This window comes from Grammomys surdaster, unplaced genomic scaffold (genome assembly GCF_004785775.1).
Source record: "Grammomys surdaster isolate TR1022 unplaced genomic scaffold, NIH_TR_1.0 166, whole genome shotgun sequence".
NCBI lineage: Eukaryota > Metazoa > Chordata > Mammalia > Rodentia > Muridae > Grammomys > Grammomys surdaster.
The window spans coordinates 14737606-14764045 of record NW_021604614.1 but is presented as its reverse complement, the minus strand read 5'-3'; the positions used below and the strand labels follow the sequence as shown (position 1 = coordinate 14764045).

The window sequence follows — 26440 nt, the reverse complement described above, 5'->3', positions numbered from 1 at the left end:
ATGTGCCGGGTCAGCCTACTGTTCTCCCTCCCGCCATTAGAAACACAGTGACAGTCTATGTACGGTTCAGTAACCTCTGCCCATTTGTTCATTTGAGACAAGGTCTTTCCATGTAGCCCTGGCTGTTCTGGAATTTGCCATGCTAACCGCATTGGCCTGTGTCACAAAGAGACCCACGTGCCTCTGTTCACAGAGAGCTGGGGTTCAAGGCAAACATAATGACATCTGTCCCTGGCAGCCTGCTTTAAAAACATATCCTTTAGGATCACAACGAGTTCATTTCTATACTAAGAAGTTACTTTCCAACCAGGGATGGTGTGGTGCCTGCACCTGAGTCCCAACAAGGTCATCCCTGCTACAGGAGAGTTCCAGGCCAGCATGGGCTGTAAGAGACCCTGAGCCATGAGAGAGGATGCAGTTAAAAGTCTGGAGACCTTTGTGTTATCTTTGTGGCTGGAGACCACACCAGATCCTCCTGCACAGGGACAACCCCTGCCTCGGGGCTCATTTTACTTTCTTTCTTTTTTTTTTCCTTTTTCGAGACAGGGTTTCTCTGTGTAGCCCTGGCTGTCCTGGAACTCACTCTGTAGACCAGGCTAGCCTCGAAGTCTCGAACTCAGAAATCCACCTGCCTCTGCCTCCCAAGTGCTGGGTTTAAAGGTGTGTGCCACCACTGCCTGCCTAGTCTCATTTTTCTTAAGCAACATATAGAACCATATTTATGGAAAGTGTCCTATGGTCTTTACAGAGAGTCTCAATGGAGTCACTTCTGAATTATATTTAGTTTACTTTGTTCCGAGGAGAGATTCCTGTATTCTCTGATGTGCACCCAGGGTTTACTCATCACCAGAGTAAGTTTTCACAGACTGTGTGCTGCTTAAAGATGCCTAAAACAAACTTTGTGAGGGAAGACTCCTGAAGTCTGAACCTATAGCAGCTTGGTCACAAGTAACAGAACTGCCTTCTTGCTTCTTGCCGATCCTCACTCTGCTGCCATGGTGGTCATAGAGACCTCAGCCTTCAAGGGGCCATGGCAAAGGACTTTTGTTGTTTGAGACAATGACATACTATGGACACTGTCTACAGGCTAGTCTTGAAGTTTCCACAATCCTCCTGCCTCAGCTTCTCAGTGCTAGAATTATAGCAATAAGACATCATGCCTGGACATACTGGACAAGAAGTTGTTATGCATAGGCCCAGGTCCTGTGCCCCCAGGGCACAAACAGGCCATGTGGGATCTCCTTGGGGTCTGAGTTTTAATCAATTGTTGGGAACACAAATGGCTCTTGGCTGCCTACAATCCTCTGGGGTTTGGAACCTTGCTCTCAGCCACCATAAACCCTGGCCTTGGCTTCTGGCCACCTGGATAGAGAGGTCCCTATCCCACTCTGGACACCAGCTGTAGCCAAGTATAGCATATGCAAAGCAGAGATGCAGATTCTGGGCATGAACACCATCCTGTGAGGTGTGTTCTCAGATGGGTACCAGTGTTGGAATTCTCTAGCCAGCAACAGTGGCTTTGAGTCAATGTGGGCACAAGGTGGACTCACCCGTTTCTTCATGAGTGCCAGGGCCCTCTCTGAATACCCGATCAACCTCATGCAGTGATGGATCCGGCCAGGTCCCAACCTGCCCTGAGCGATCTCAAAGCCTCGGCCAGGGCCCAGAAGTATGTTTTCCTTTGGCACACGCACGTCCTTGAATATTACCTCACCATGGCCACCTGAAAGACCAAAATGCAGTTTCTTTGGATGTCTGTATACCTTGCTTAGGTTAGGGCTATCTGCTGTCTGTTCCCAGCCCTTAAGCTTCTAACTGGGTCACAGCTAAGGACGGGACAAATACAGAAAGAGAATCGATGTCTACAGTAAAACAAGTTATTCTAGTTATTTTTTATATTTATTTTGAGACAAAGTTTCTCTGTGTGGACCAGACTGGCGGTGACACCTGCCTGCCACTGCCTCCCAAGTGCTGGGATTAAAGGCATGTGCCACCACTGCCATTACACTGTGTGTAATGTCAGCATATAGACATGGTATGTTTGGGAAGGTCAGAAGACAACTTTCAGGAGTCAGGTCCCTTCTACCATGTATGTCCCGGGGAATGAACTCAGGCTGTCAGCTTGCAGCAAGCACCTTCTTCTACTGAGCCATCTAACTGACCACAAAGTATTGATTGATTGATTGATTGATTTTTACATGTATTATTTAGTGGTTGTGTGTTGGGGGGGGGGGAGTTCAAATATGCCCAAGTATGAGGAGCTCAGAGGACAGCTAGCAAAGCCAGATCGTTCCCTGTACCATGCGGGTTGCAAGGGCTGAACTTGGGTTATCAGGCTTGGTGGAAATACCCACCGAGCCATCTCACTGGCCTCCTGGTTACCACAGGATGCAGGCGAGAAGCCCTAGATGAGGAGCGGTGAGACAGTCCTCTGGAGATGGCAGAAATGTGGGTGTGAAGGTTGTCAGTAGACAGGTCCCTCCCCTCATACAGGTGAGGGGGTCCACTGGGGCTGTAGCCCACACAGGACAAAGCCAGGAGGATGCAGGCCTGGTCCCTCTGCCAGCCTGTTTCCTCTCAAGGACTCCTGCTTATCATCTGAGATTAGAAGGGAAAGGAAAGCATAAACACCCTCAGGCAGTCTGCTGGGCGGGCCATGGTCCTTAGGAAATGAAAGGCTGGGCTGGGCCTCACCAGTACCTTCAGATCTTTGGCATGTGGCAAATTCTGAACAGAACCAGGGCTCCCCAAACTGCTGTCATATATTAAAGCCACACTCAGAGTGAATGTTTCTGGGAGATCTAACCTGGAGGATCCTCTAACCCAAACACCGACAGAGGCCGGATGACTTTGATTCCTGGCGTGTCCATGGGAACCAAGAGCATAGACTGTTGCTGGTGTCTTGGAGCCTGTGGGTCTGTTTTTCCCATAAACACACAGAGTTTGCAGCGTGGATCCAGGATGCCTGCCAGGAAGAAGATGGACAGGGTCTGTCAGTGGATTCCAGCACTATACAGCCTCTAACCACATGTAGTCCAGCCTGTGAAAAGCAAACCTTTGACCCTGAAAGATCTACAAGACCAGGGAACCAAGTACAGGCTCCAGCACCCTGATAGATCCACAGGGTCAGAGAGAGAGACATGCAGCCTGAAGGTCAGACAAAACATCTCAGGGAGGTGGGAACCTACCACACTCACTGTAAGAGCAGTGTTTTAAGTTTCCTGTGTTTTTGCTGTATGTGTGTGCAGTACCCACAAAGTCCAGAAGAAAGTGTCAGATCTTCTGGACCTAGAGCACAGATAGTTGTGAGCTGCCATGTGGGTGGGTGCTTGTCCTCTGCAAAATCACCCAGTGCCTTTAACTGGTGAGACCTCTGTCCATCTTCATGAGAAAAGAAGTTTAAAAACCATCATGGTAGACTTTGAAAAACAGAAACAAGATATCAAAGTGGCTGGGGACAGTGCCTCTAGCTCTCTGAGGTCCATGTGAGGTAGTGGGCAAGATGGCGGATGTCTACCATGGATGGTACAAAACAGCTCACAAATACATCCCTGGTGAAGCAGCCAAGACAGCACTGGCTACAAAAGCCTTCGATGAGAGTGCACCCTCTTGTGGACAGTGGTGGTTGCTGACCCAGGACAGAGGCAGTCCTGGACACACCCAGAAAACAACTGGCTTCCCTTGTGGTGTGTGCTTCCAACAGGCCACTGTTGTATTTTGAGGGAGATCTGGAAGCCTCTCTGGCTGGCCTCTGTGAGAGTATCAGCTATGTTCTCTCCATGACAAAAGTGTGACACATACAGCAAAGACACCCAACTGTGTAAATGGAGTGAGTGGTTCAGAATCCACCATGATGGAGAGAGGGACTGGGAACACAGCCCAAGATGGACCACTTGCCCAAAGCATGAGGCACATTTCATTCTCTTTCTCTCTCCTTCGATCCTCCCCTCCCTCTTCCTCTAGTCATAGGTGGTTCTGAATATTAGATTTTCCCCCCAGGGTCGACAGGTTCCTAAGAACATAAGAAGACAAGAGGCAGGATGAGCTCTGTGGGAGGGCTTCTGTAACCTGAGTCAGCATCTTCATTACAGAGTGGACGGAGTAAGAGTCAGATGTCTCAACCATTCACTTCAAAACAGTTATAAAATTGAAAACATTTATTTAGGGCTGAGAAATGGCTTCGCTTCCCAAGGTCCTGAGTTAAATTCCTAGCAACCACATGGTGGCTCACAACCATCTGTAATGAGATCTGGTGCCCTCTTCTGGCTTGCAGGCATACATGCAGGCAGAACACTATATACATAATGAACATTTACTTATTTATTTATTTATTTATTTATTTATTTACTTATTTATTGGTTTTTCGAGATGGGGTTTCTCTGTGTAGCCCTGGGTGTCCTGGAACTTACTCTGTAGACCAGGCTGGCCTCGAACTCAGAAATCCACCTGTCTCTGCCTCCCAAGTGCTGGGATTAAAGGCGTGCGCCACCACCGCCCGGCAACAAATTTTTAAAATAACATTCATTTATGTATGTGTTTTGCATGCATGTTTGTATATATGAGCACCACGTGATTCCTGGTGCTCATGAATGTCAGAAGAGGGCATCAGATCCCTGGAACTGGAATGAAAAGACGTGACCAGCCATGTGGGTGCTGGGAAATAAACCCAGGTCCCCTGCAAGACCAAGTGCTCTTAACCCCTGAGCCATCTCTCCAGTCCACTGTGTAAGAAACAATGAAACTGGGTGTAGTGGCCTAAGCCTATAGCCTCAGCACTTGGAACACAGAGGCAAGTGGATCTCTGGGAGTTCAAGGCTAGCCTCCTCTACATAAACAAGTTCCAAGGCAGACAGTCCCGATCGCAAAAACAAATACGACAACAACAACAAACCCGAAGACAAATAAGCAAAATAATTATAAAAAAACCCTCTTCTGGTGTGTGTGAAGACAGCAACAGTGTACTCATACATTAAATGAATAAATAACTCTTTTTTTTTTTAAAAAAAGAAACCTGTTAAAATTCTATGGAAAATATAGTATTTGGATTTGTTGTTTAGTTTTGTTTTTTCCAGACAGGTTCTTACGTAGCTCAGGCTGGCTTTGAACTCATACATGACCAAGGATGACGTCCCCACATCTGTGTTAACCTCTACCACTACCTCCCAGGCCCTGGGATTACAGTTTGCACAACACCATGTCTAGCAGGTACATGGATTTTTGACAAATACATAAATCTGAGCCTGGTGTGTGGCACACGCCTGCAGTCCCAGCACTTGGAATGTAGAGGCATGAGGATTCGGAGATCAAGGCCAGAGTCAGCTACATAGCAGTCTGAGGTCAGTGTAGCGTGTGTGATACCTCATCTCAAAAATGCCCGTCAGCTGCTAAAGCCCTGGTAAGTGACTGGTCACCCCAAGTCCTAGTTTCCTCCTGTGAAATGGGATGTGGCCTGGGAATCTCTGAGTTAAGGGACGTATGGGGGCTCTGTGAGCTGAAGCACAGAGACTTAGAAGCCCCTAAGACACAATACACCTGACTTCAAGAGAAAGGGGAAGCCACCAAGAAGACTTCCAGTCAAAATGGCAGGGGGAGAATAAAAAGAAGATTCAGTTAACAGATTCCTACAGATCTGCCTGCAGGGATTCAGCCATAGGTGTGGTTATCTTGCCCTCAAAAGCGTCAGCAATGCCCCCAATCCCCGCCATGCAGCTCATACTGGGCCTCAGGCTTGCCCATCCACACAGACTAAAGCATTTGAGAAGCATACTTCAGGCCAAGTACCTGAGGTCCACCACTTGTGACCGTTTATGACATAGGCGCCATCTTCCTCTTCGATGGAAGCCTCGATGTTAGAGGCATCTGAGGAGGCCACCTGTACAAAGGAGACCACACTCTGTTTAGAGTTCCTAGGGACTTACATCATGCAGGAGCAGAGGGCAGCTGCCGCCCAGCCAGAGGCAAACATATGAACTCGGTACCTGGGGCTCAGTCATGGCGAAGCAGGACCGGATCCTGCCCTCCAGCAGGGGCAGGAGCCAGCGGGCCTTCTGCTCCTCAGTGCCATACCGTACCAGGATCTCCATATTCCCCGTATCCGGGGCAGAGCAATTAAATATCTGAGGAGAAGAAACGCATTGGTGTCCCTCGCATCTCCGCATCTTGGAAGAGCTGAGGCAGGATCCTTTCACATCACTGACACTCTGACAACTCAGGAAAGCGTTTCCTCTCCCAAAAGACACACTAAAGTTGAATCTCAACCATTGCACTCTGAGTTTAAGGACCCTAAAGCCAGGGGCTAGAAGCCCCTACAAGTCACACCCCTAGTGTCTCCCTTGCTGAGTGAATTCCCTATACAGGCTTTAGTCAGCTGCCTGTACCGGCCCGCCTTGCCTGTCAGAGATTCTGGCTGTGTGGCTCCCTGAGATAGACTTTTCACATGTAGAGGTTTCTGCTGGCAATGTTGGGGGGGGGGGCGATGAGGACATATTTTCACATGCTGAGAGAACTGTGAAGACTGTACCTCAGAAGCATACAGAGACATGCCCATCACTTCACACAGATGTGCATATTCAACATTAGTCAGCCCTGCTCCATATTTTTTCTCAGGATCTGTCTCCAACGGTAGGAAAAGGTTCCAAAGTCCTTCAGCTTTGGCTTTTTCCTGTCCAGGTAAAGGGAGAGCAATAATCACTGAATCTTACTTTTAAAAAAGTGTGTGTGTGTGTGTGTGTGTGTATACACATGTATACATACACTATATATATATATGTGTGTGTTATTATATATGTATGTTATGTATATATCATACAGTATATATTATTATATATGATATGTTATTATATAGTATATTTATGTTATATATACAGCCAGAAGTGGTATTACCCATCTTTAACCTCAGCACTTGGGAAGCAGAAGCATGTGGATTTCTGAGTTTAAGGCTATCCTGGTCTACAGGTTGAATTTCAGAACAGCTAGAGCTTCACAGAGAGACGCTGTCTCAAAAACTAAACAAAACAAAAACAAAAGCTGGGTTGAGGTGGTTCATACACAAGAGGCAGAGGCAGGTGTATCTCTGTGAGTTCTAGGCCAACCTGGTCTACAAAGCAAGTTCCAAGACAGCCAGGGTTATAAAAAGAAACCCTGTCTCAATCAATCAATCAATCAAAGAAATAAATTCAATATAAGTATGTATATGTGGAAGAATGTGAACACAGGGGCCCATGGAGGCGAGAGGTGTGGTATTGGAATGTCTGGACCTAGAGTTATAGGCAGTGGTAAGTCTCCTGATGTCGGTGCTGGGATCTGAACTTGGGTTCTCTATAATAGCAGAACATTCTCTTAACCTTGAGTCATGTCTCCAGCCAAGAACAAATCTTATCTTGACCAGTGGCACACAAAGGGAGACGAAGGTACAGTCAGAGACACAGCATATACCCAAAGCAGTGCCAAGGCAGACCCACTGGCTGGACACAAACCTGCAGGTGTGGGTGGCATAAACCAGAGAGAACTAGCAAGGCCCAGGGGAGCTCATTTCAGGTCTCTGTATCCCAGCCCCCATGCCTCACTCATCAGGATTAACACTAGTGCTGTGACAGTCAGGGATCCTATTGGAACATAGCCAACTCCTGGGAGGCTCCTAAGACCTCTGAGAACAGGCCCTGAGCAAGCCTCCTTTCCAGAGTTTATTAACTAAGCAACGAACCTTCCTACTGATGTGGGTGGCACCATCCCCTAGGCTGGAGGACCATATGGAATAAAAGGTGAAGAAAGGAAGGCCTCTGGCATAGGTTCCTGTGTCCCCTTCTGCCTCTGACTGTCACCCTGAGATGAGCTGCTTTCCCCAGGCTCCCTCACTGTGCTGTCCTGACTGACCACGGGCACCACAGACTGAAGTTGTTGTGAGAACAGTGAGAGAACTTATCAGCAGGGTGAGAGGACACTTTATAAACACGCAGCTCTCAGCTTCTGATACGATTGCTAGGAAGACATTTTGGCTATATAATTCCTCTAATGTGGCTTGTTTCTCAAATCTGTGTGACAGACGCCCATCTGACCCGAAGAGTCTCTCCGAGCCACAGGTCATATTACTCAATTTTAAGATGGGGTCTCAAGTAGTTGAGGTTGGCTTGAACTTTTTATCGTCCTGCCTCTACCTCCTAAGTATGTGGATAACAGGAGAAGAACTACTCCCAGCTTACCACTCTCTTTTCTCATCCCAGCCAAACACACAAACACACACACACACACACCGTGACAGGATGAAACCTGAATAACCAGAAACTGCCTCTCTCTAGTGACAGGAAACCAAGAGGATTCCACTCAGCCTCCTTGCCTCTGGCCTCAATAGCTAGGGTCTGCCACACTGACAGGACAGGCTAGCTTACCTTGAGGTCTTCTATCAGAGGGGAAGGGCTCCACCTGTCGGCTGAGGCCTGGTGTCTCTGCAGCTCTGGCTCCAGGGGGTACACCTTCTGTTCTATAAACTGCAACAGCTGGTCATACAACTTTCTGACCCAGGGAGGCAGGCCCTCTGGAGAGATGATCAGGCCTCCCTTTGCCTCCTCAGAAGGAGAAGCAGCTGCTATAGTGCTGTGACTCCTCACACCCGTGGGAGTCCTCGGGGACCTCGGCCCAGCCCATGCATGGTAGGATCTCGTCAGTGTTTGGGTGGCTGGCATCTCTTTGAAAACCCGGAACCCTTCTTTGATGGCAAAATCCCAGGCCAGCTCAGCCATGGACTCGGTGAGCTTTCCACTTTGTTCGGCTGTTGCTGAGCTTGCCTGTCCTGTGGAAAATGGAGGGAGAACTGATTACCCATCACCACCCTGATGATGTGTGAGTCAGTGACATGGCTGACACTCTCAGGGCAGACACTGCCACTGTCTGAACACAGGTTCATACCAGGGCCAGGGCCCTGAACTCGCAGGCAGCACACTAAGATCTGAATCTGAACATGGTGGACAGGGAAACTGAGTCTGGACAGGGTGGTATGTCAGTGGCCTGAGAACCAGAAACTGGAGGTTGGATGTCCACTGCTACTTGGCCTTTGTTTTCCTCAAGAAACTAATTTCAGATGGTGCACACCAGTAATCCTAGCATTTAGGAGATGGTGGCAGGCAGATCTCTGAGTTTGAGGCCAGGCTGGGACAGAGCAAGTTCTAGGACAGCCAGTACTACACAGAGAAACCCTTTCTAGAAAATCCAATCAACCAAGTAAAACCAAACAGTACAAGAAGAGGCTGGTTTAATTAGTGACACTCCAAATCACTACTGCAGTACCAGGAAAGAGTAAGATTCTACATGGTCAGCCCTGGGGAGAAAACGACAGGCCCAGTTTCTTGTCACCATTTTCTCTGGGTAATAATGCCAATGTCATGAGCATGCTGGCATTTTCCTCTCTCTGTACCCCACCCCTGCCACAGCTTCCTGGAGCTGCCCAGAAACAGATGAGGATGCTCTTGAACTCTGTCCTTGAACCCCCACTTTCCAACTGTGTGTCACCACTGCTGGCTCTACACACACACACTTTCATGATGATGGGAAAATAATTTGAGCCTTATAGCATCTGGCCAAACCATCTCCTCAAAGCCTCTGTGTCCATGAGGCCAAAGCTTACCGGTGAGTGACCGCTTGTAGACTCCCTGTAGGATTGCAGCCACTCGGAAGAAGGAGAAAGCCATGTAGAAGTTCCAGTTGTCTATGGGTGGGATGCCCATGTGAAGACAGTATGTCCTGAAGTACTCCTCCACGGTGGGGATGCCCAGCTTTGTCACATCCTGGCCCCTGAACCCTGAGAAGAGAGACAGAGCTGTCCCAGAGAGATTGGTACCTTCATTCCCCTATCAGTAGTGACCCTGACATTCTGAAGGCCACAATGCTCCTGAACAACTTTCACTGCTATGAGGCAGCTTGTGAGTCCTGTGGCTCCTTGCTTTTGCCACTGGCCTGAGGTAAGCGACTTACAGATCATTCCCTCAAGGTTTCAGACCAAATTAACAGTCAACAAAGGATTCCCCCTGGACCACAGCTCCCAGTTGAGCCATCCTCAACTGGTCATTTGATCAGAAGCAGTCCCAGAGGAGCTGGTGTTAGAGCTCAGGGCCACAGCACTTGCCTAGCATGTGCCAGGCCCTGGAGTGATGCCTGGCTCACGCTCACAGAGACGCCCAGACACGGGTGTACAGACACACATAGACACACCCAGGCATCAGAAGAACGATCTCACTGTAGTATGAAGCAGATAAAGATGACAGGACAGCAAGTTCACTGATTTGCTTGCACCGTGACATGTGGCACCTGACTAGAAGCCTGAACAAAGAAAATATCTAAATAAGAAATAAATCAAGAGCTGGAAAAATGGCTCTGAGGTTAACAGCAGTCAGTGCTCTTAACCTGAGTTCAATTTCCAGCAACCACATGATGGCTCACAACCATCTGTAATGGGATCTGGTGTCCTCTTCTGGTGTGCAGGTGTACAAGCAGGGAGACTATTGTATACACAATAAATAAATAAATCTTTAAGAAAGAATAATGAATGAAGGTTTTTTTAAAAAAGAAATAAATGTCCTATATTACATTTATGTGATAAAAGTTGTCACTGCAAATTAAGTCATCAAAAAAATATTTAGGGCTGGGGAGATGGCACAGGGGTTAAGAGCACTGATTCCTCTTCCAGAGGTCCTGAGTTCAATTCCCAGCAACCACATGGTGGCTCCCAACCATCTGTAATGGGATCTGATGACCTCTTCTGGTGTGGCTGAGATAATTACAGTTTACTCATATGTAGGTAAATAAATAAATCTTTTTTTTTTGTTTTGTTTTTCGAGACAGGGTTTCTCTGTGTAGCCCTGGCTGTCCTGGAACTCACTCTGTAGACCAGGCTGGCCTCGAACTCAGAAATCCGCCTGCCTCTGCCTCCCAAGTGCTGGGATTAAAGGCGTGCGCCACCACCGCCTGGCTAAATAAATCTTTTTTAAAAAAAATGAAATATGTAATGAGCACCTATCCAAACTATACACCTAGACTGGGCGTGGCAGCACAGATCTGAGATCCCAGCACTCTGAGGCAGAGGTAGGAAGATCATTGGAGTTTAAGGCCAGCCTGGGCCACAAGCAAGTTCTGATACAGTCACAGGACTACACAGTGAGACCCTGTATAGAAAAACAATAAAGAGCTACAGAGATGGCCCAGTGACTAAGGGTGCTTGCTGCTCTTACAGTGGACCAGAGGTAGGTTCTCAGCACCTATGTCAGGCAGCTGCCTATAACCCATGTTCAGGGAGAGTTCGATGCCTGCCCCTCAAATGTATGGAAACTACCAGTGTACACACTGCCCACATATGCACACAATTAAAAATAGGTCTTAAAAACAAAACAACTGGACATGTTTTGAAGCATTCCTTCTATCCCAGCACTTGGGAGGCTGAAGCAGGTTTATCTCTATAAGTGTGAGGCTAGCCTGGTCTACAGAGTGATTTCTAGGACATGCAAGGCTACGTGGAGACAACCACCACAACACACACACCCCACCGTCATCCCAAACCAGACCGAAGCAAAGTATACAACTAAGTGGAATAATGATATCATAAAAATTACATGGTCATGTTTTGTTTCAATAATAGACTATATTATGCCTGAAATCCCAGCACCCAGGAAGCAGAGGCAGGAGGACCAGGAGTTTGAAGCCAGCCTCAGCTACATCGAGAGCCAGCCATGAGAGCCTATCTCACAACAAACAACCCAGAAACAACAGAAACAAAAGACAAAGATGTACAAATGGAATGGAAGGCACAAGGGAAGCCTGGAAAGATCGGCAAGAGCTTGTCCAGAACCTATGGTAAAATGCAAGCTGACGCCTCAGCGTGATGCTAGAGTGTCAGCTGGCATTCACAGTGCAAGAGGAACAGGAAGAATGCAGAATAAACGAAAGGAGATACGTCCGATTCTTACCCCCACATTCCAGGGACAATATTACTTGAACCACCTGGACCTCACTTTCGAGCCCCAGCCCAGTCACATCAGCCAGTGCATGCCCGTGCTTGCTGTGGAACTGGCTCCTACCTCTCAGCATGGGAAAGCTGGACGGCAGGTAGTGAGCCAGGCAGCTGTAGGCCACGTCAGCAAAGGGGTCTCCTAAGGTGGAAAGTTCCCAGTCCAGGACAGCAAGCACTTCCGCCTTTTCAGGATGGAATATCAGGTTATCCAGCCTGAGAAACCACAGAAGGAATGGAGACAGCTGGGGACACTATTTGCCCTTCCAGGTGCAGCCTCCACCATCATGTCTGCTGTAACAAGGCCAACCTCTAGGGCTCTCAAGTCCTCTGGCTTCCAGCTGGCCTCACCCAGTCAAAAGCATCAGCAGGGCATGGGATGAGCTTAGCTGGTTATTCTCCCAGCTCCCCTACTGAGGAAAGTCAAGGGCCACATGGGATCCATATCCTCTCTGTGATGTCCCTAAAGCAGGCCTGTGGACTTTTTTTTTGACACACTTGACAATTCTTCACTCCATGAAGTACCTGGCTTCTAATAAATGTCAAGTGATGCTGAGGGACTTCTGGGGTGGAGGAGGTCATGGGAAAAAATATAGCTTCTTTAGTACATGCTCCTCTCAAGACCCGAGCCACCAGGTACATCCTGTTACCCTGGGGCTACCATGCTGGGAAACCACAAAACCACAGAAAATGGCCTAAAGAGCCCAGCTGTGGGCAGAGCAAGCCTGCAGATGACTATAGCCTCAGCCAGAGAGCCACCCTGGTGGAAACATGCTGGTCTGTCCCAGCTGTCAGCTAAGTTTCTTAGGCAGTAAGCTTAGGCTTTGGCGAAGTTTCTTAGGCAGTAAGCTACGGCAAAGCATGCTGGCCCAGGCAGAGCCAGCTGGTTAGGAACCCCATTGTAGTTCCGATCTATTCTGTGGCCTCTGAGCCACACTGCACTCCTTTCTAAATTCTTCAATGGCCTCTGAGTCCTTTGATCCCTGACTGGACACTAGTGTAGCTCGATTTAAAATAAATGGGAGGGGCTGGAGAGGGAGCGCAGTGCTTCAGAGCATGTGCAGCTCTTGGAGAAGTCCTGAGTGTGGGTCCCAGCACAGGGCTGAATTTGCCTTACAACCACCAGTCCAGGACCTAACTCCCTTCTGACTTCCATGGGTATCTGTGCTCACAAATATACATATAATCAAAAGTAAAATTAATCATAAAAAGAAAAATAACCAAACATGCAATAAAATATAGGAATGACACACAGACCATGTGCCGTCTTCTGAGACAAGTCACATGTGCTGTGTTGCTGGCTTTCCTTCGAATCTCTAACACACAAATGGTTCAGGTTCAGCTAACGGCCTCCACCCTCCCTCCTCACCTTCCTTGTACGTGGTGGGCATTTGTCTCATGGTTTTTTTCTGTCTCTTTTAGCTATGTGTGCACTTAGAAACCACAGATGGTATTCTCTTACTCCTTGGTAGACCTGCATAAATATAACATGTACTTATCCTTTGGGAACTGAATCTTTTCTCCTCTCCATGAGCCTCTTGAGATTTATTTAGGTTGACTCAAATAGAGCCAATCAGCATATTTTACCTGCTAGGTAGGACACCAACACACCACCAAACATAGCTCATCATGGGCTACAAGCACCTGCGTGCTGTCATCCTGGCCAAAGGTGTGAGGCAGTACCGGAAGGGAATGGGTGGTTATGGGAGACTTCCTTTGCCTGCTTTAATGGCTGTAGGTTTTCAAATCCAGCAGTTTTAGACTCTTGCCTCCATCAAGATGCCCTTCTGCCATGTAGCGGCAGATGGAACTGTCTTTGATGGCAAATGTTACTTCTAAGGGGAGCTTTTCCAACTGTGTCATGAGCTTCCCCACAGCTCAGAGGCCTTTAGACCACTGCTAGGTGTCTCCTGCATGCTCTTGTACTTAGTCACATTTGTGGACACTTCAGGAGTGCCAAAGACAAAGGCCATGGAACAGTGGTGCCCAGTGCTCACCTTTCAGCTACTCTTCCCCACCAAAGAGGGAGGGTTGCATGGGGGTGGGGGAGGGTAGAGTTCTAGAGGCCTAGGGAGAGCATAGTTAAATGCATGAAGGATGGGTGAGAAAATTATCAAGAGGGGCAGAGCCTGAATAACATGTGTGGCTCAAAGGCAGGCCTGCAGGAGCTGCTGGAAGCAGGAAATGGTAAAATGTTCCCCAAGTGCCACAAGGACAGAGTCTAGGGCAGCCATGGGAGGTCAGCTGGACACCTAGTAGGATGGAAGGCACACTGATGAAGGCGGGCCCTAGACTCAGCACACACCCCAGGAAACCCCATCCAACACTGACCCCACAGGAAGTGAGACTGTTGTAGTTCTACCTGATCTCAATAGTGTTCCCCCACCCAGCGGACACCTCCTCCCTACAGGCAGATGGGACAATGTCTGCACAAAGTTTCTGTGGTCACAACTTGGGAGAGGGGCTGCTACTGATGTTTAGTGAGCAGAAGCCAGGGATGACGCTCCATCTCCTACGAGATGATTTCCATCTGCAATACGGATGAAGACCACCGGCTTGCTCTTCCCCTGCACGACCCCTGCCCATCAGGTTCCACGTGAGATGCTCAGCCCCCTAGCAGCTGTGTCTACCTGAAGTCGCCGTGCACCACCGTGGTTCTCTGTTGCCTGGGAAGGTGGAGTGGCAGCCACTCGATAAGCCTCTCCATTGCTGGGATGCTGCTGGTTTCGGCTGCTCTGTACTGCTTGGTCCAGGTTTGCACCTGGCGAGGAATATAGTCCCCTGAGGGAAGAGGGTTAGGACATGGGATGCTATTCCAATAGACTTAGACACTTGGCAAGTTCACCAGAGCCATGAAAACATCTGCAGCTCTGTAACAGTGCTGTGAGCTAGAACACGTTCCCGTGACAGGGATGATTCCTATGAGATGCTCCTGCCAACATGGAAGCCACCAGCTACTTTGTCTCAGCTGCCTCAGCATGGTCTAGGCATTATTCCTCCACAGCGAAGCCTCAAGCCTGACCCCCGAGCCTCTTTGAGGGTTTGTTGAGCTTTCTCACAAACAGCCTGGGGATCTTCTTGGTTAAGAATAACAGCGTCCGGCTAAGAGCATGGGGTCCGACTGCACAGGTGGAATCCAGCTCTGCCACATTCCATGTCTGTGATGACAAGCACACGCCTAACCCTTCTAGGCCTTCCTTTTCTCCTCTTAAAAGGCTCCTCTTGCCGGGCGGTGGTGGCGCACGCCTTTAATCCCAGCACTTGGGAGGCAGAGGCAAGCGGATTTCTGAGTTTGAGGCCAGCCTGGTCTACAGAGTGAGCTCCAGGACAGCCAGGGCTACACAGAGAAACCCTGTCTCGAAAAACAAAACAAACAAACAAACAAACAAACAAACAAACAAAAAGGCTCCTCTCAGAGATAAAGGGAGGATAAAATACACCAGGATGAGCCTGGCATGGTAGAACGCTCTTTTAACCTTGGTACTCGAGAGGCAGAGGCAGGGAGATCTTTGAGTTCAAGGCCAGCCTGGTTTATAGAGAGAGTTCTGGGACAGCCAAAGATACCTAGAAAATGTTGTCTTAAAAATCCAAAATAAGGGGCTGGAGAGATGGCTCAGCGGTTAAGAGCACTGACTGCTCTTCCAGAGGTCCTGAGTTCAACTCCCAGCAACCACATGGTGGCTCACAACCATCTGTAATGGAATCTGATGCCCTCTTCTGGTGTGTCTGAAGACAGCTACAGTGTACTCACATACATAAAATAAATAAAAAAAATTAAAAAAAAAAAATCCAAAATAAATAAATGAATAGTATTAAAGTACATAAAGTTGTCTGGGAAGATCATTTGAGACAAGTTCAAGGCCAGCTTGGCAATAGTGAGACCCCTGACATAGTAAAAAATCTTTTTCTTGTTTTAAAATAGAGGCCAAGTGTAGCCAGCAGTGGGCACGCCTTTAACCCCAGCACTCAGGAGGCAGAGGTAGGTGGATCTCTGAGTTCAAGGCGAGCCTTGTCTACACAGAGGAACCTTGTCTAGATGGGGAAAGGACAAGCATGGTGGCATACCTACGACCCAGCACTTGTGAAGCAGAAGCAGGGGGATCAGGAGTTCAAAGTCATCCTTAGCCGCATTTGTTTGTTTGTTTGTTTTTCAAGACAGAGTTTCTGTATAGTCTTGGCTATCCTGGAACTCACTCTGTAGACCAGGCTGGCCTCAAATTCAGAGATCTATCTGCTTCTGCCTCCTGAGTGCTGGGATCAAAGTTGTAAATCACCACCGCCCAGCTTCAATAAAATTTAAAAAGTAAAATAAATTTTTTTAAAAAGGAAGAAAAGCAGGAAGAGGTGGAAGAAGGAGTGTATGCTAAATACTATGATCAGTACTGGAAAGAAAGGAAGGATTAAGCAGTGTACTGACAAAAAGCACCAAGGAGAACAGAGTCCTCAGTTAAGCCTGTGATGTCCTTATCCAAGGGTGAAGTGAGTGGTGAGCAGAACCAGTTATGGTTAGCCTGGGTTTAGAACGTAGGCAGGGTTGTGAGTCAGCATCCCTAACCTCCCAGACCCCAAGAGCAGAGCTTCGCTTTGTGAGAGGAACTGTCAGTGAAGGACGGGCTGCCCCTGCCCACCTTGCTTCCCGAAGCTGTCCAGGCCCGTGGCCTGCAGGTCCACACTGTGAATTCTGCACAGGACTTGGTTCATGGCAGTGTATATGGCTTCCCGCTGGCTGGGCTCCAAGCCTGGCAGGGAGGGGTCTTTGTAGATGACACCCGGGCAGTACTCCATCAGGTAGAAGGGGGTGCCGATGATGCTGGCAGGGACACAGGTGGGGGTAAGCACCACAGGGACTGTCAGCCATGGGACCTCTCAGTTCCTGGGAGGAGAATCTGGGAGAGGGGGCAGAGCCCCTTTCCTCTCCTTTGTGCAGAGAACTGAGGACCCCAACACCTGTCTATACACCCACCTACGTGTGCAGACACCCAGCAGGCCCTCACGTCCTTGGCCCATGTGCAGAAACCACTGAAGAGGTTTAAATGTGATCATTATGAAACCCAATCACTGAAAGAGGAGTAGGTCTGGAGTCTAGAAGCAGCTTGAAGTCTCACTTCTGCCCTTGACTGCCTGTGCACGCCCAGGAGACTTACTAAGAAGCCTGTCTGAAGGTTTCCACCTTTCATTTGGCTCTTTTGACACGGGGTCTCATTACATAGCCACGGGTTATCTTTGAACTCTAGATCCTCCTGCCTCAGCCTCCAGCATGCTGGAATTACAGGCCTGTGCCACATGGTGTGAGTGTGTGTGAGCAAAGGTGAGGGCACACACGTCACACAGCACAGGTATAGGGGTCAGAGGGCAGCCTCGGGGGTGGGTTCACCTTCCACCTTGTCTAAGGCAGCAGCTCACTTTCCGAGTGCGTGCAGCAAGCTAGCTGGCCTGCAGGCTTTGGGGATTCTCCTGTTTCTGCCTCCCACCTTGCTGCAGGAGTGCTGGGGTGACAGGTACTCTCACAGTCCACTCAGCTTTCATGTGGGATTTCAACTCGGGTCCTCACACTTGTACAGCAAGCACTTTTACCTACTGAGCCACCTCTCCAGCCCCTGGTGTCTTTTTCCCTTTCGTTTTATCTTCTGTGTTTTGCCTGCATTGTGTCTGGGCACTAAGTGCTAGTAGAAGCCAGACAGGGCGTGGAATTATCTGGAGCTGGAGTGATAGGTGGTTCCTATTGCTTCTTTTTATCTGTAAAACTTATCCAGTTGTAAAACAGAGAAAATGAATACACAGAGGTCCTGGGCAGCCATCAACATCCCTCCTTATTTGTGGTTACTTAACTTACTGTTAAATATGAGTACTTAATGTACCATTACATATAGGCACTGACAGTATTTGACTGCTCTAAAAAGTGGTTCTAAAAATTCTTCAGTTATGTATGTTTATCCTGACTTGAAACACTTTTTTTTTTTAAATGTATGTGGGTGTTTTGCCCCCCCATGTCTGTGCAGCGTGTGCGCGCTAGGCGCTTGTGGAGGCCAGAGGAAGGCATGGGACCCCTCGGAACTGGAGTGATAGCCGTGAGCTGTGATGTGGATGCTAGGAATTGAACCTGTGTATTCTACAAGATTGGCAAGTGCTCTCAACCACTGAGCCATCTCTCCAGACCCATGGAAGCCATTCTCAGAGGAGCTGAGGAGATGGCTCAGTCAGTAAAATGTTCTCTGCACAAGCACGGCGACCTCAGTTTGGTCGGCAGAGTTCACAGGAAAAAAAAAAAAAGGTATGTGGTCGCCCTAGCAACTGAAGCACTGGATAGGTGGACAGGTGGATCGATGGGGTTCTGACAAGCCAGCTTAGCCTAGAGGGCTTCAGGTCCCAGTGAGGGACTCTTTGTCAAACAAACAGGATGGCCCTAGGGGAACCACACTCAAGGGTAGTCTCCACATGCTTACACATACGAGTGCACACAACACTCATGAACATGCAACACACACATAACATTCCTGGGAGGTAGTTGGAATAATTCCAGCACTGGGGAGGCTGAGGCAGAAGAATCGGGAATTAGGAGTCAGTCTGGGCTACATAGTAAGACCCTGTCTCAATAATTGAACTAATAAATGAATGGGCATATAGATTACTTCATGTATATGAACATGTGGCAAATATTAACAGCAGTTTTATCCAAAGTGTAAATAGATGTTTTTGTGTTGTGTTTTCTTTCGATTGTTCTGGGTACTTGAAAATCTTCTTAATCAAAAATTAAGGAGAAAGGCAGACTCAGCTAGGAGAACAGCTTAGTAGGAAGGAACAGTGCGGGCTCAGCACAGAGCCTGGATCCATCTCTCACCCAGACAGCCTGTGTGCTGCACGCTCTAGCCATAACACTCAGGAGGTGTGAGCAGAGAGATCAGCTGTTCAAAGTCACCATTGGATACAACTGTCTCAGAGACAGACAGACTCAGACACACACACAGAGGCAGGGGGGATGTTAGGGGAAGCGAGAGAGAGAAGGAAAGCCACAGCAGTTGAAAACACTTGAAAGTAGTGCAGGGCATGGTGGGACACTTCTGTTAACAACACTCAGGAGGGAAAATGGGTGGATCCCTGTGAGTTCAAGGCCGGCCTGGTCTACAAAGTTCAGAATAGCTATAGCTACAAAGAGAGACCTTATCTCAAGAAACAAAACATTTCAGATCACACTTTTTAAAAAGAACAAAACCAAGCAACTTGAAACTTAGAAAACCCTCCCCCTTCCCTCTCTCTCTCTTTCCTTCTTCCTCCCTCACCCTCTGCCCCAACTGTGTGTGTGTGTGTGTGTGTGTGTGTGTGTGTGTTATTTGCTTAAAGAGAGTGTCTTTTGCAGGGCAGTGGTGGGGCACACCTTTAATCCCAGCATTCAGGAGTTCAAAGCCAGTTTGGCTATGGAGTGAGTTCTGGGACAGCCAGGGCTACACAGAGAAACCCTGTCTCCAAGCAACGACAACAACAAAAACATACAGCACTCAGGAGGCAGAGGCACATGGACCTCTGTGAGTTTGAGGACAGCCTGGTCTACAGAGTGAAATCCAGGACAACCAGGGCTCTGTTACACAAAGAAACCTGGTGTGGGTGGTCGACTCTCTATGTAGCCTTCCGTCTCTGCCTCCCAAGTGCTGGAATTACAAATGTGCCACATCCAGCTAAGTGGATATGTATTTGGAGTGCTGAGGAAGCTCTTCTGGGAGTGATCATGCTCTAAGTGACAGTGTCAGGGCTTCAGGGGAGGCAGTTGCAGGTGATTCCCTCATCTCTAAGACACAAGCTCTTGAGTCAGCAAACGAGCTTTTTGTCTCCTGTAGCCTGAGGACAAGTGACAGAATACACAGATCTTTACCTTGAGTCTTCACAGAGGTCAAGAACAGTGGGGACAGGGACTCCTGCATTCCCAAGGGCTTTCATGATCCTGCCAGGACAAATACAAACTTATCATTGTGGTCTAAAGTGATAAGATTTTCTTCAAATTGCTTTCTTGATTTAAAAGATAGTACATTATCAGGGTGGGAAATGGTTCCGTTGGTAAAATGTCTGTGACACAGTCAGAAAGACCTGTGCTTAGCTCCCCAGCACCCATGTAGAAAGCTGAGCATGGTACCAAGGGCCGCTAATGCCAGACATGGGGTGTGGTCAGGGTGAAGACAAGGAGACTGCTGAACTCCCTGACTAGCACAGCTTCAGGCTCAACAAAAGCTCTTTACGTCAAAACATAAAGGTAGAGAAGCCACGACATAGTGGGCACATGTGTAAGCCCAGCACTCGGGAGGCCAAGGCAGGAGGATTTCTGAGTTCGAGGCCAGCCTGGTCTACAGGAGTGAGTTCTAGGACAGCCAGGGCTTCATAGTGAAACCCTGTCTCAGAAAAACAACAGACGGCTCTGCAGCTATGAGGACACTGTCTGTTCTTGTAGAGGACTCAGGTTCAGTTCCCAGCACCGACTTGGCAGCTCAGGACCTTCCAAAAACTCCAGTTCCAGGAGCTCCAATACCTTCTTCTGGCCTTTGTGTGTACTGTGTGTGTCTAGTACACAGACACGTGGTCAGGCAAAACACCCGTACACAAAAACGTTCATAAAGGGGGAGCATGGCGGAGGCCTCCATATACATGCACACATGTCCAGGCACACCAAACACACATGTACACATACCACACACATACATACAAACACGTAACAATGCAATAAAGTTAGGAATAACATGTTGGGGTGGGCTGTATTCTGTGGGAGGAGGCTAACCTAGCACACACAGGCCCAGGCCTCCATCCCCAGTGTGGCAGATGGAAGGAAGGAAGGAGAGGGGGAGGAAGACTACACTGTGTGCCTGTAACCCAGCATCCAATGCCGGGTGAGACAAACAAGAAAGAGAGGCCAGGACATCACACTTCTTCTCCATCACACACACTGCAGTGCAGTAAGAGGAGGAGGAGAAAGAGCCTCCCTGGAGAGACTCCAGCCCAGGCTTCTAAGGGCTTTCCCCTCCTATTTAAGAGATCTGGAGCTAGAATTCTGTTATGTACATTTAAACTGTCCTGGGGGCACAGGTCTGGACTACCAGCTACCAGGGAAGCTGAGGCCAAAAAGTCAGAGATTCAGGCCTTTAACCTGAGCAAGCTGGAGAGACCATGGCTGAGAGAGTGCACGCTAAGAACATTTGCAACAATCTATTATTGAGGACATGTGTGTGCACCGTGTGGAGGCACAAGTATCATGGCTCATATGTGGAGTCAGAGGACAGCTCTGTGGGCAGGGGACTCTTCTTCCATCTTCCTGTGCACTTCAGGGAGTTAGCTCAGGCCACTAGGCTTATACAGCAAGTGCCTTTGCCCACTGAACCATCCTGCCTCAGAAAAAAAACCAAAACAAAATCCCTCTTTTCTAAAGGGCTGGAAGTTAGCCCAGTCAGTACCATGGCCACTGTACAATCTTCAGCACCCCAAGTTCAATTCCCGGGACCACATTAAAGGCCCAGCACAGTAGCATGCTAGTAATCCCAGAGGCAGGAGGTAGAGACAGGTGGATCCCTGGGACTGGCCAGTCAGTCTAGCCTAGTCAGAGAGCCAGATCCCAGGGCAGGATCATGTCAAAAATCAAATGGGCATCGAGGACCCATACCCAAAGTTGACCTCTAACCTCCACATGGACACACACAAACATGCACACACTTATGCACACCTGGCATTAAAATAATTAATAGAAATTAATTTAAAATAATTTGATGTAAAAAGAGCAGGAGTGACTTCCAATCCCACTGGTGAGGCTCAAGGGAGAGAACCGGGAGTCCACGGTCTTCCTTGGGTGTGTTTGAGGCTAGCACAGACTCTGTGAAACTGTCTCAAAAAGGGGAGGGGTGCAGGATAAACAAAAACTTGGGTACCTGGGAGGCTGAAGCAGGAGGATCATTTGAGTCTGGGAACTAGAGAGCAGTCTAGACAAACCAAAACCATAACAAAAGTAGGTAACATGTTTTCATCAGCTGGAGACTGATAATTACAGCTTTAAAAACTTGAGGGCAGCAGGGCATAGTGGTGCATGCCTTTAGTCCTGGCACTTAGAGGCAGGGGCAGCCTGGTCTATACAGCCAGTCAGTCAGAACTAAATAATGAGACCGTGTTTCAGAAAACAAGCTGTGTTTGCGAGAGGCTGAAGACATGGCTCAGTAGTTAAGAGCACTGGTTGCTTTTGCAGAGGACCTGAAGTTAGTTCCCAGCACCCACAGGGTGGCTCACAACTATCTGTAACTCCAGTTCCAGGGGAGCCAACACCTAACTTCCATGGACATCTGATAAATGTACATACATACATGCGGGCAAAATATTAATACACATAAAATAAGAAGAATGTGTACCGCTCCCGACACCCACACGACAGTTCACAACAGCCTGTAACTCCAGACCAAGGGGACCAAACATCCTCTTTTACCCTCCATGGTCACCCACACTCATGTGCATGTGCGCACACACACACATACATGCACACACGCATACACACACACACACACACACACACACACATATAATTAAATATAAAATCTTATTTTTTAAAGAAGGGTTCAGGGCGGTCCCACAGAAGCTGACTTGACAGTTAGTATGGCGCTTATGTGCTGGGGACATCAGCTAGACAAACACCCTCCGGACCCCCCCAGAAACTTACCTGAACTCCCTTTCTATGGCATGGGCAGAGGGAAGGAGGCTCCCCGGGGGTTTCTTCCTCAGGACCAGCTGACGGTCCGGCAGCCTGATGTAGTATGTTGGGTTTGACTGTCCGTGATCAAACTGAAGGAGCTCCATGGGGCCTGCAAGTTTGACAGGAAGAGCGCTCAGAAGGGAGCAGGTTCCTCCGTGATCTGGACACATGGGTAGCCCTTCTTTCCAGGGGGGTGTGCCTCTGGGATGCATGATGTCCTCCTGAAAGATCCTGAGCAAGAGACACCATCCTCCTCCCGCCAGGTACAACTGGGTCCAGGCATATATACTCAGACCCCCATGTGGTTACAGCCTCAAAGGGCACTTTCTTAACACAGCGGTCACCTTCTCTCTCTGTCTGAGTGTGCATCTCCCTGCTGACCCTGTGAACACAAGCTCATGGCTTCTGCTTCTCAGTCCTAACAGTCGTGGCAGCACCTCTGGCCCCATGGGATGTCCTATGCCTGAGATCAAATGTGCCTGTGTCTGCCCTCACCCGTGCCCCACTGAACCATGATCGGCCCTGGCATGCCAGCCGACAGGAGCCAGGCAGAGCCAAAGCTACCAACACAAGACATACTTTCCCAGTCTCTGGGCTAAGTTCTGTGGCTCCTGGGAGAGGCAGACCTCATTAACCCTCAGTTAAAGAGTAAGATGTGTTCCACTTGACAGGAGAGAGGCCTGGTCGAGAGGAACCTTCAGCTCTGTGAGTGTGCTGCCAAGACACCTATGGCTAGCAAATAGCACAGTGTGGAACTGTAAATGACAGTCTTCTAGAGGACCAAGTTTTGGGACGGGACTGTCACCAGGAAAGATTTCAGAAGCTCCAAGATGCTTGTTTCAGAGGGTAGAGTGCAGAGAACAAGAAAATCTTGGAAGAAAAGTCCCCTTGTCACTTTGTAAATCATGCAGAGATTTCTTTTTCTGGTGCTGGGGACAGAAGAACCGGGGCTTTGCCCATGTCAGGCAAGTGTTATATACTGAGCTGGACTTCCAATCTCTAAAGTCGCCAAACATATAGTCACTGTCTCAAAACAGACTATTGTCTCCAAAAGTCAGAATCGCTCACTGCACATGCTGTCTCTCCAAGATCCCTCCTCCTCAGTGGCAATTCTCAGGCAAAGGCTGGCCCCCCAAAACTCTAAGATGGAGCACTGGGGTGAGGGGAGACAGTGCTCTTATGCTCTGTAATAGCATCTGCATATTACAGCAGGGTTGGCAATGGGCAATCACACTGCAGTCCATGCTGGAGAGAAAGTTCTACAGACGGGAAACCTTCCCTACCGGTGTAGTGGGTCCCCAGCAAGCCCTTCAGGTACTTCTCCAAGGCATCTTGTGGAATCTCCATGGTCTTCCTCACAGGACAAGTGTTTGGAACACCCACGTGCAATGGGAAACCCAGAAGAGCTTCCAGGTCCTTCACTGCCGTCTCAGGATTGTCAACCTTGTTTTAGGAAAAAAAAAAAAACTTGTGCCCATCAGCCTGGCCCTCACCCTGCCTTTTTCCATGAGGGACACATCTGAGCCCAGTGGTTCACAACTCTCTCATGCTGCGACCCTTTACTGCAGTTCCTCATGTTGTGGTGACCCCCGACCATGAAGTTACTTCAGAGCTATAGTTTTGCTACTGTTATGAACATAATATAAATATCGGATATACAGATATCTGCTATACTTCCCAGAGGGGATGTGACCCACAGGTTGAGAACCACTGCCGCCTTAGAGGGACCAGCCCAGAAGTCCGAGGTCAGTTCTCAGACCATGGCCACGGGAGCTTCTCTCAGCTCAGAGGAAGCACGACTTTCCTCTTCCATCTAATCCTGAGCCTCGCCTTCACAGAAGAGTACCACAGACAGGCTGTCAAGAGGCCAGAATGGTGACACACCCTACAGTCTGGGAAGATACAGATGGCCGATCCAGAGTTCCAGGCCAGCCTGGGATACATAGAGTCTCTGTCTGTAACAAACGAACAACAACAACAACAACAAAAAGCCCATGCCATTGCCGGGCGGTGGTGGCGCATGCCTTTAATCCCAGCACTTGGGAGGCAGAGGCAGGTGGATTTCTGAGTTCGAGAGTTCGAGGCTAGCCTGGTCTACAGAGTGAGTTCCAGGCCAGCCTGGGATACATAGAGTCTCTATCTGTAACAAACGAACAAAAAACAAAGCCCATGCCATACTTTACAGAGGGCAGAAGGCTAAGCTGGCTCTGTGGCCTGTGAGTTTAGCAGAGAAAGTGTTTTCGAACAACCCTGCCTCGGGACCCCCACCTCCTGCAGCTGGCATGCATCCCTGCAGGACCTACAGTGATCCATGTAGCCTGGGGCTCCTGGCCCCTCCATCTAGAAAGGGATTGCTTTGTCTGTGACAGTCAAAACCCACTTTCCCCATGCCGCCTCCTTCCCACTGCAGCTATGAGTGGCTCATTACAGATCTCATAGTTAGTCAGAAGCAGAGGGACTATGCCCAGAGAGTCACCAAAGAAAGCTACAGGCACAAACAAGTAAAGATAATATGGACATACTTGGGTTAACTAGGAAGAGGCTCAGGACACAGTCAGGATTACCTTAATGGTGTGAATGCCCAGGCTGGCAGCTGCTTTTAGATTTGGTCCCAGATCATCAAGAAAAACAGCCTCCGAGGGCTGCAGGCTCAGCCGCTGCAGGCACAGCTGGAATATCCTGGGATCTGGCTTACAGATGCCTTCCAGGCAGGACTCCACCACCTAGAGAGAGAGGGTGGCTCTACAGGGGCAGCTCCCGCAAGCACACTGGCACAGGTTTTGAAAGAAAGAAGATGGTGTGGAGTTATTTCCTGTAACAGGGAGAGTTATGTAAAATGATGTTGCCTTCTTAAAATGAGGGATTAGAAAATTTTGGGATACAACCTAGGGGCCCACACTCAGTGTCAACCACAAGGAAAGGAGCTAGACACCTCACAAACGCCCGTCATGCTGTGGGAATGGTGGGTAGGACTCAGGTCGTGAGGTATTATGGGATGGCACTGGTCTTGAATTAGCCTCAGACAAACAGTGGAGTCAGAATCTACATGAGACGTGGGAGTGTAGGTGAGGGTTTGAGTGTGCAGCATAAAGGGGTCTCCACCTCAGCAATACTTGGCCATAGGCACAATTATGGTTTTTTTTTCCAAAAGATTTATTTATATATTTTATGTATACAAGTTCTCCTATTTTTAGAATTATTTATTTATTTTATGTATAGAAGTACACTGTCACTCTCTTCAGACACACCAGAAGAGGGCATTGGACCCATTACAGATGGTTGTGAGCCACCATGTGGTTGCTGGGATTGAACTCAGGACCTTACTCTGTAACTCAGAACTCTTACGCTGTAAGAGTAGTCAGTGCTCTTAACTGCTGAACCATCTCTCCAGCCCAAGAACTCTGTCTTAATGCATACCAGAAGAGAGAATCAGATCCCATTACAGATGGTTATGAGCCACCATGTGGTTGTAGGGAATTGAACTCAGGATCTCTGGAAGAGCAGCTAATGCGTTTAACCTCTGGGCCATCTCTCCAGCACTGAGCTCAATTATGTTTTAAGGGCCATTTTGCTGGATGTGGTAGCGCATGCCTTTAGTCCCAGTATTTGGAAGGCAGGTGGACCTTTGTGAGTTCCAGGCCAGCATGGTATACACAGCAAGTTCCAGGTTGCCAGGGCTATATTATACCCTGTTTTTTAAAAATAAAATAAAATAAAATAAAATAAAATAAAATAAAATAAAATAA

The 26440-nt window shown here is 48.5% G+C and overlaps 1 protein-coding gene across 1 annotated transcript in view; it reads right to left on the bottom strand.

Annotated features, from left to right (window-relative positions):
* The window catches only part of Acad10 (acyl-CoA dehydrogenase family member 10), a 39269-nt gene that overhangs the window by 3475 nt on the left and 9354 nt on the right, over positions 1-26440 (bottom strand). The window contains exons 5-18 of the mRNA XM_028765894.1: positions 25259-25417; positions 23978-24137; positions 22662-22803; positions 19854-19922; positions 16618-16799; positions 14620-14770; positions 12060-12205; positions 9617-9790; positions 8385-8785; positions 6521-6661; positions 5979-6116; positions 5782-5872; positions 2807-2965; positions 1551-1723 (exon numbers count right to left, since the gene is read on the bottom strand). Of these exons, the coding sequence (XP_028621727.1) occupies positions 1551-1723; positions 2807-2965; positions 5782-5872; positions 5979-6116; positions 6521-6661; positions 8385-8785; positions 9617-9790; positions 12060-12205; positions 14620-14770; positions 16618-16799; positions 19854-19922; positions 22662-22803; positions 23978-24137; positions 25259-25417 (2286 nt within the window). The remainder of the gene's footprint in view (positions 1-1550; positions 1724-2806; positions 2966-5781; positions 5873-5978; positions 6117-6520; positions 6662-8384; positions 8786-9616; positions 9791-12059; positions 12206-14619; positions 14771-16617; positions 16800-19853; positions 19923-22661; positions 22804-23977; positions 24138-25258; positions 25418-26440) is intronic.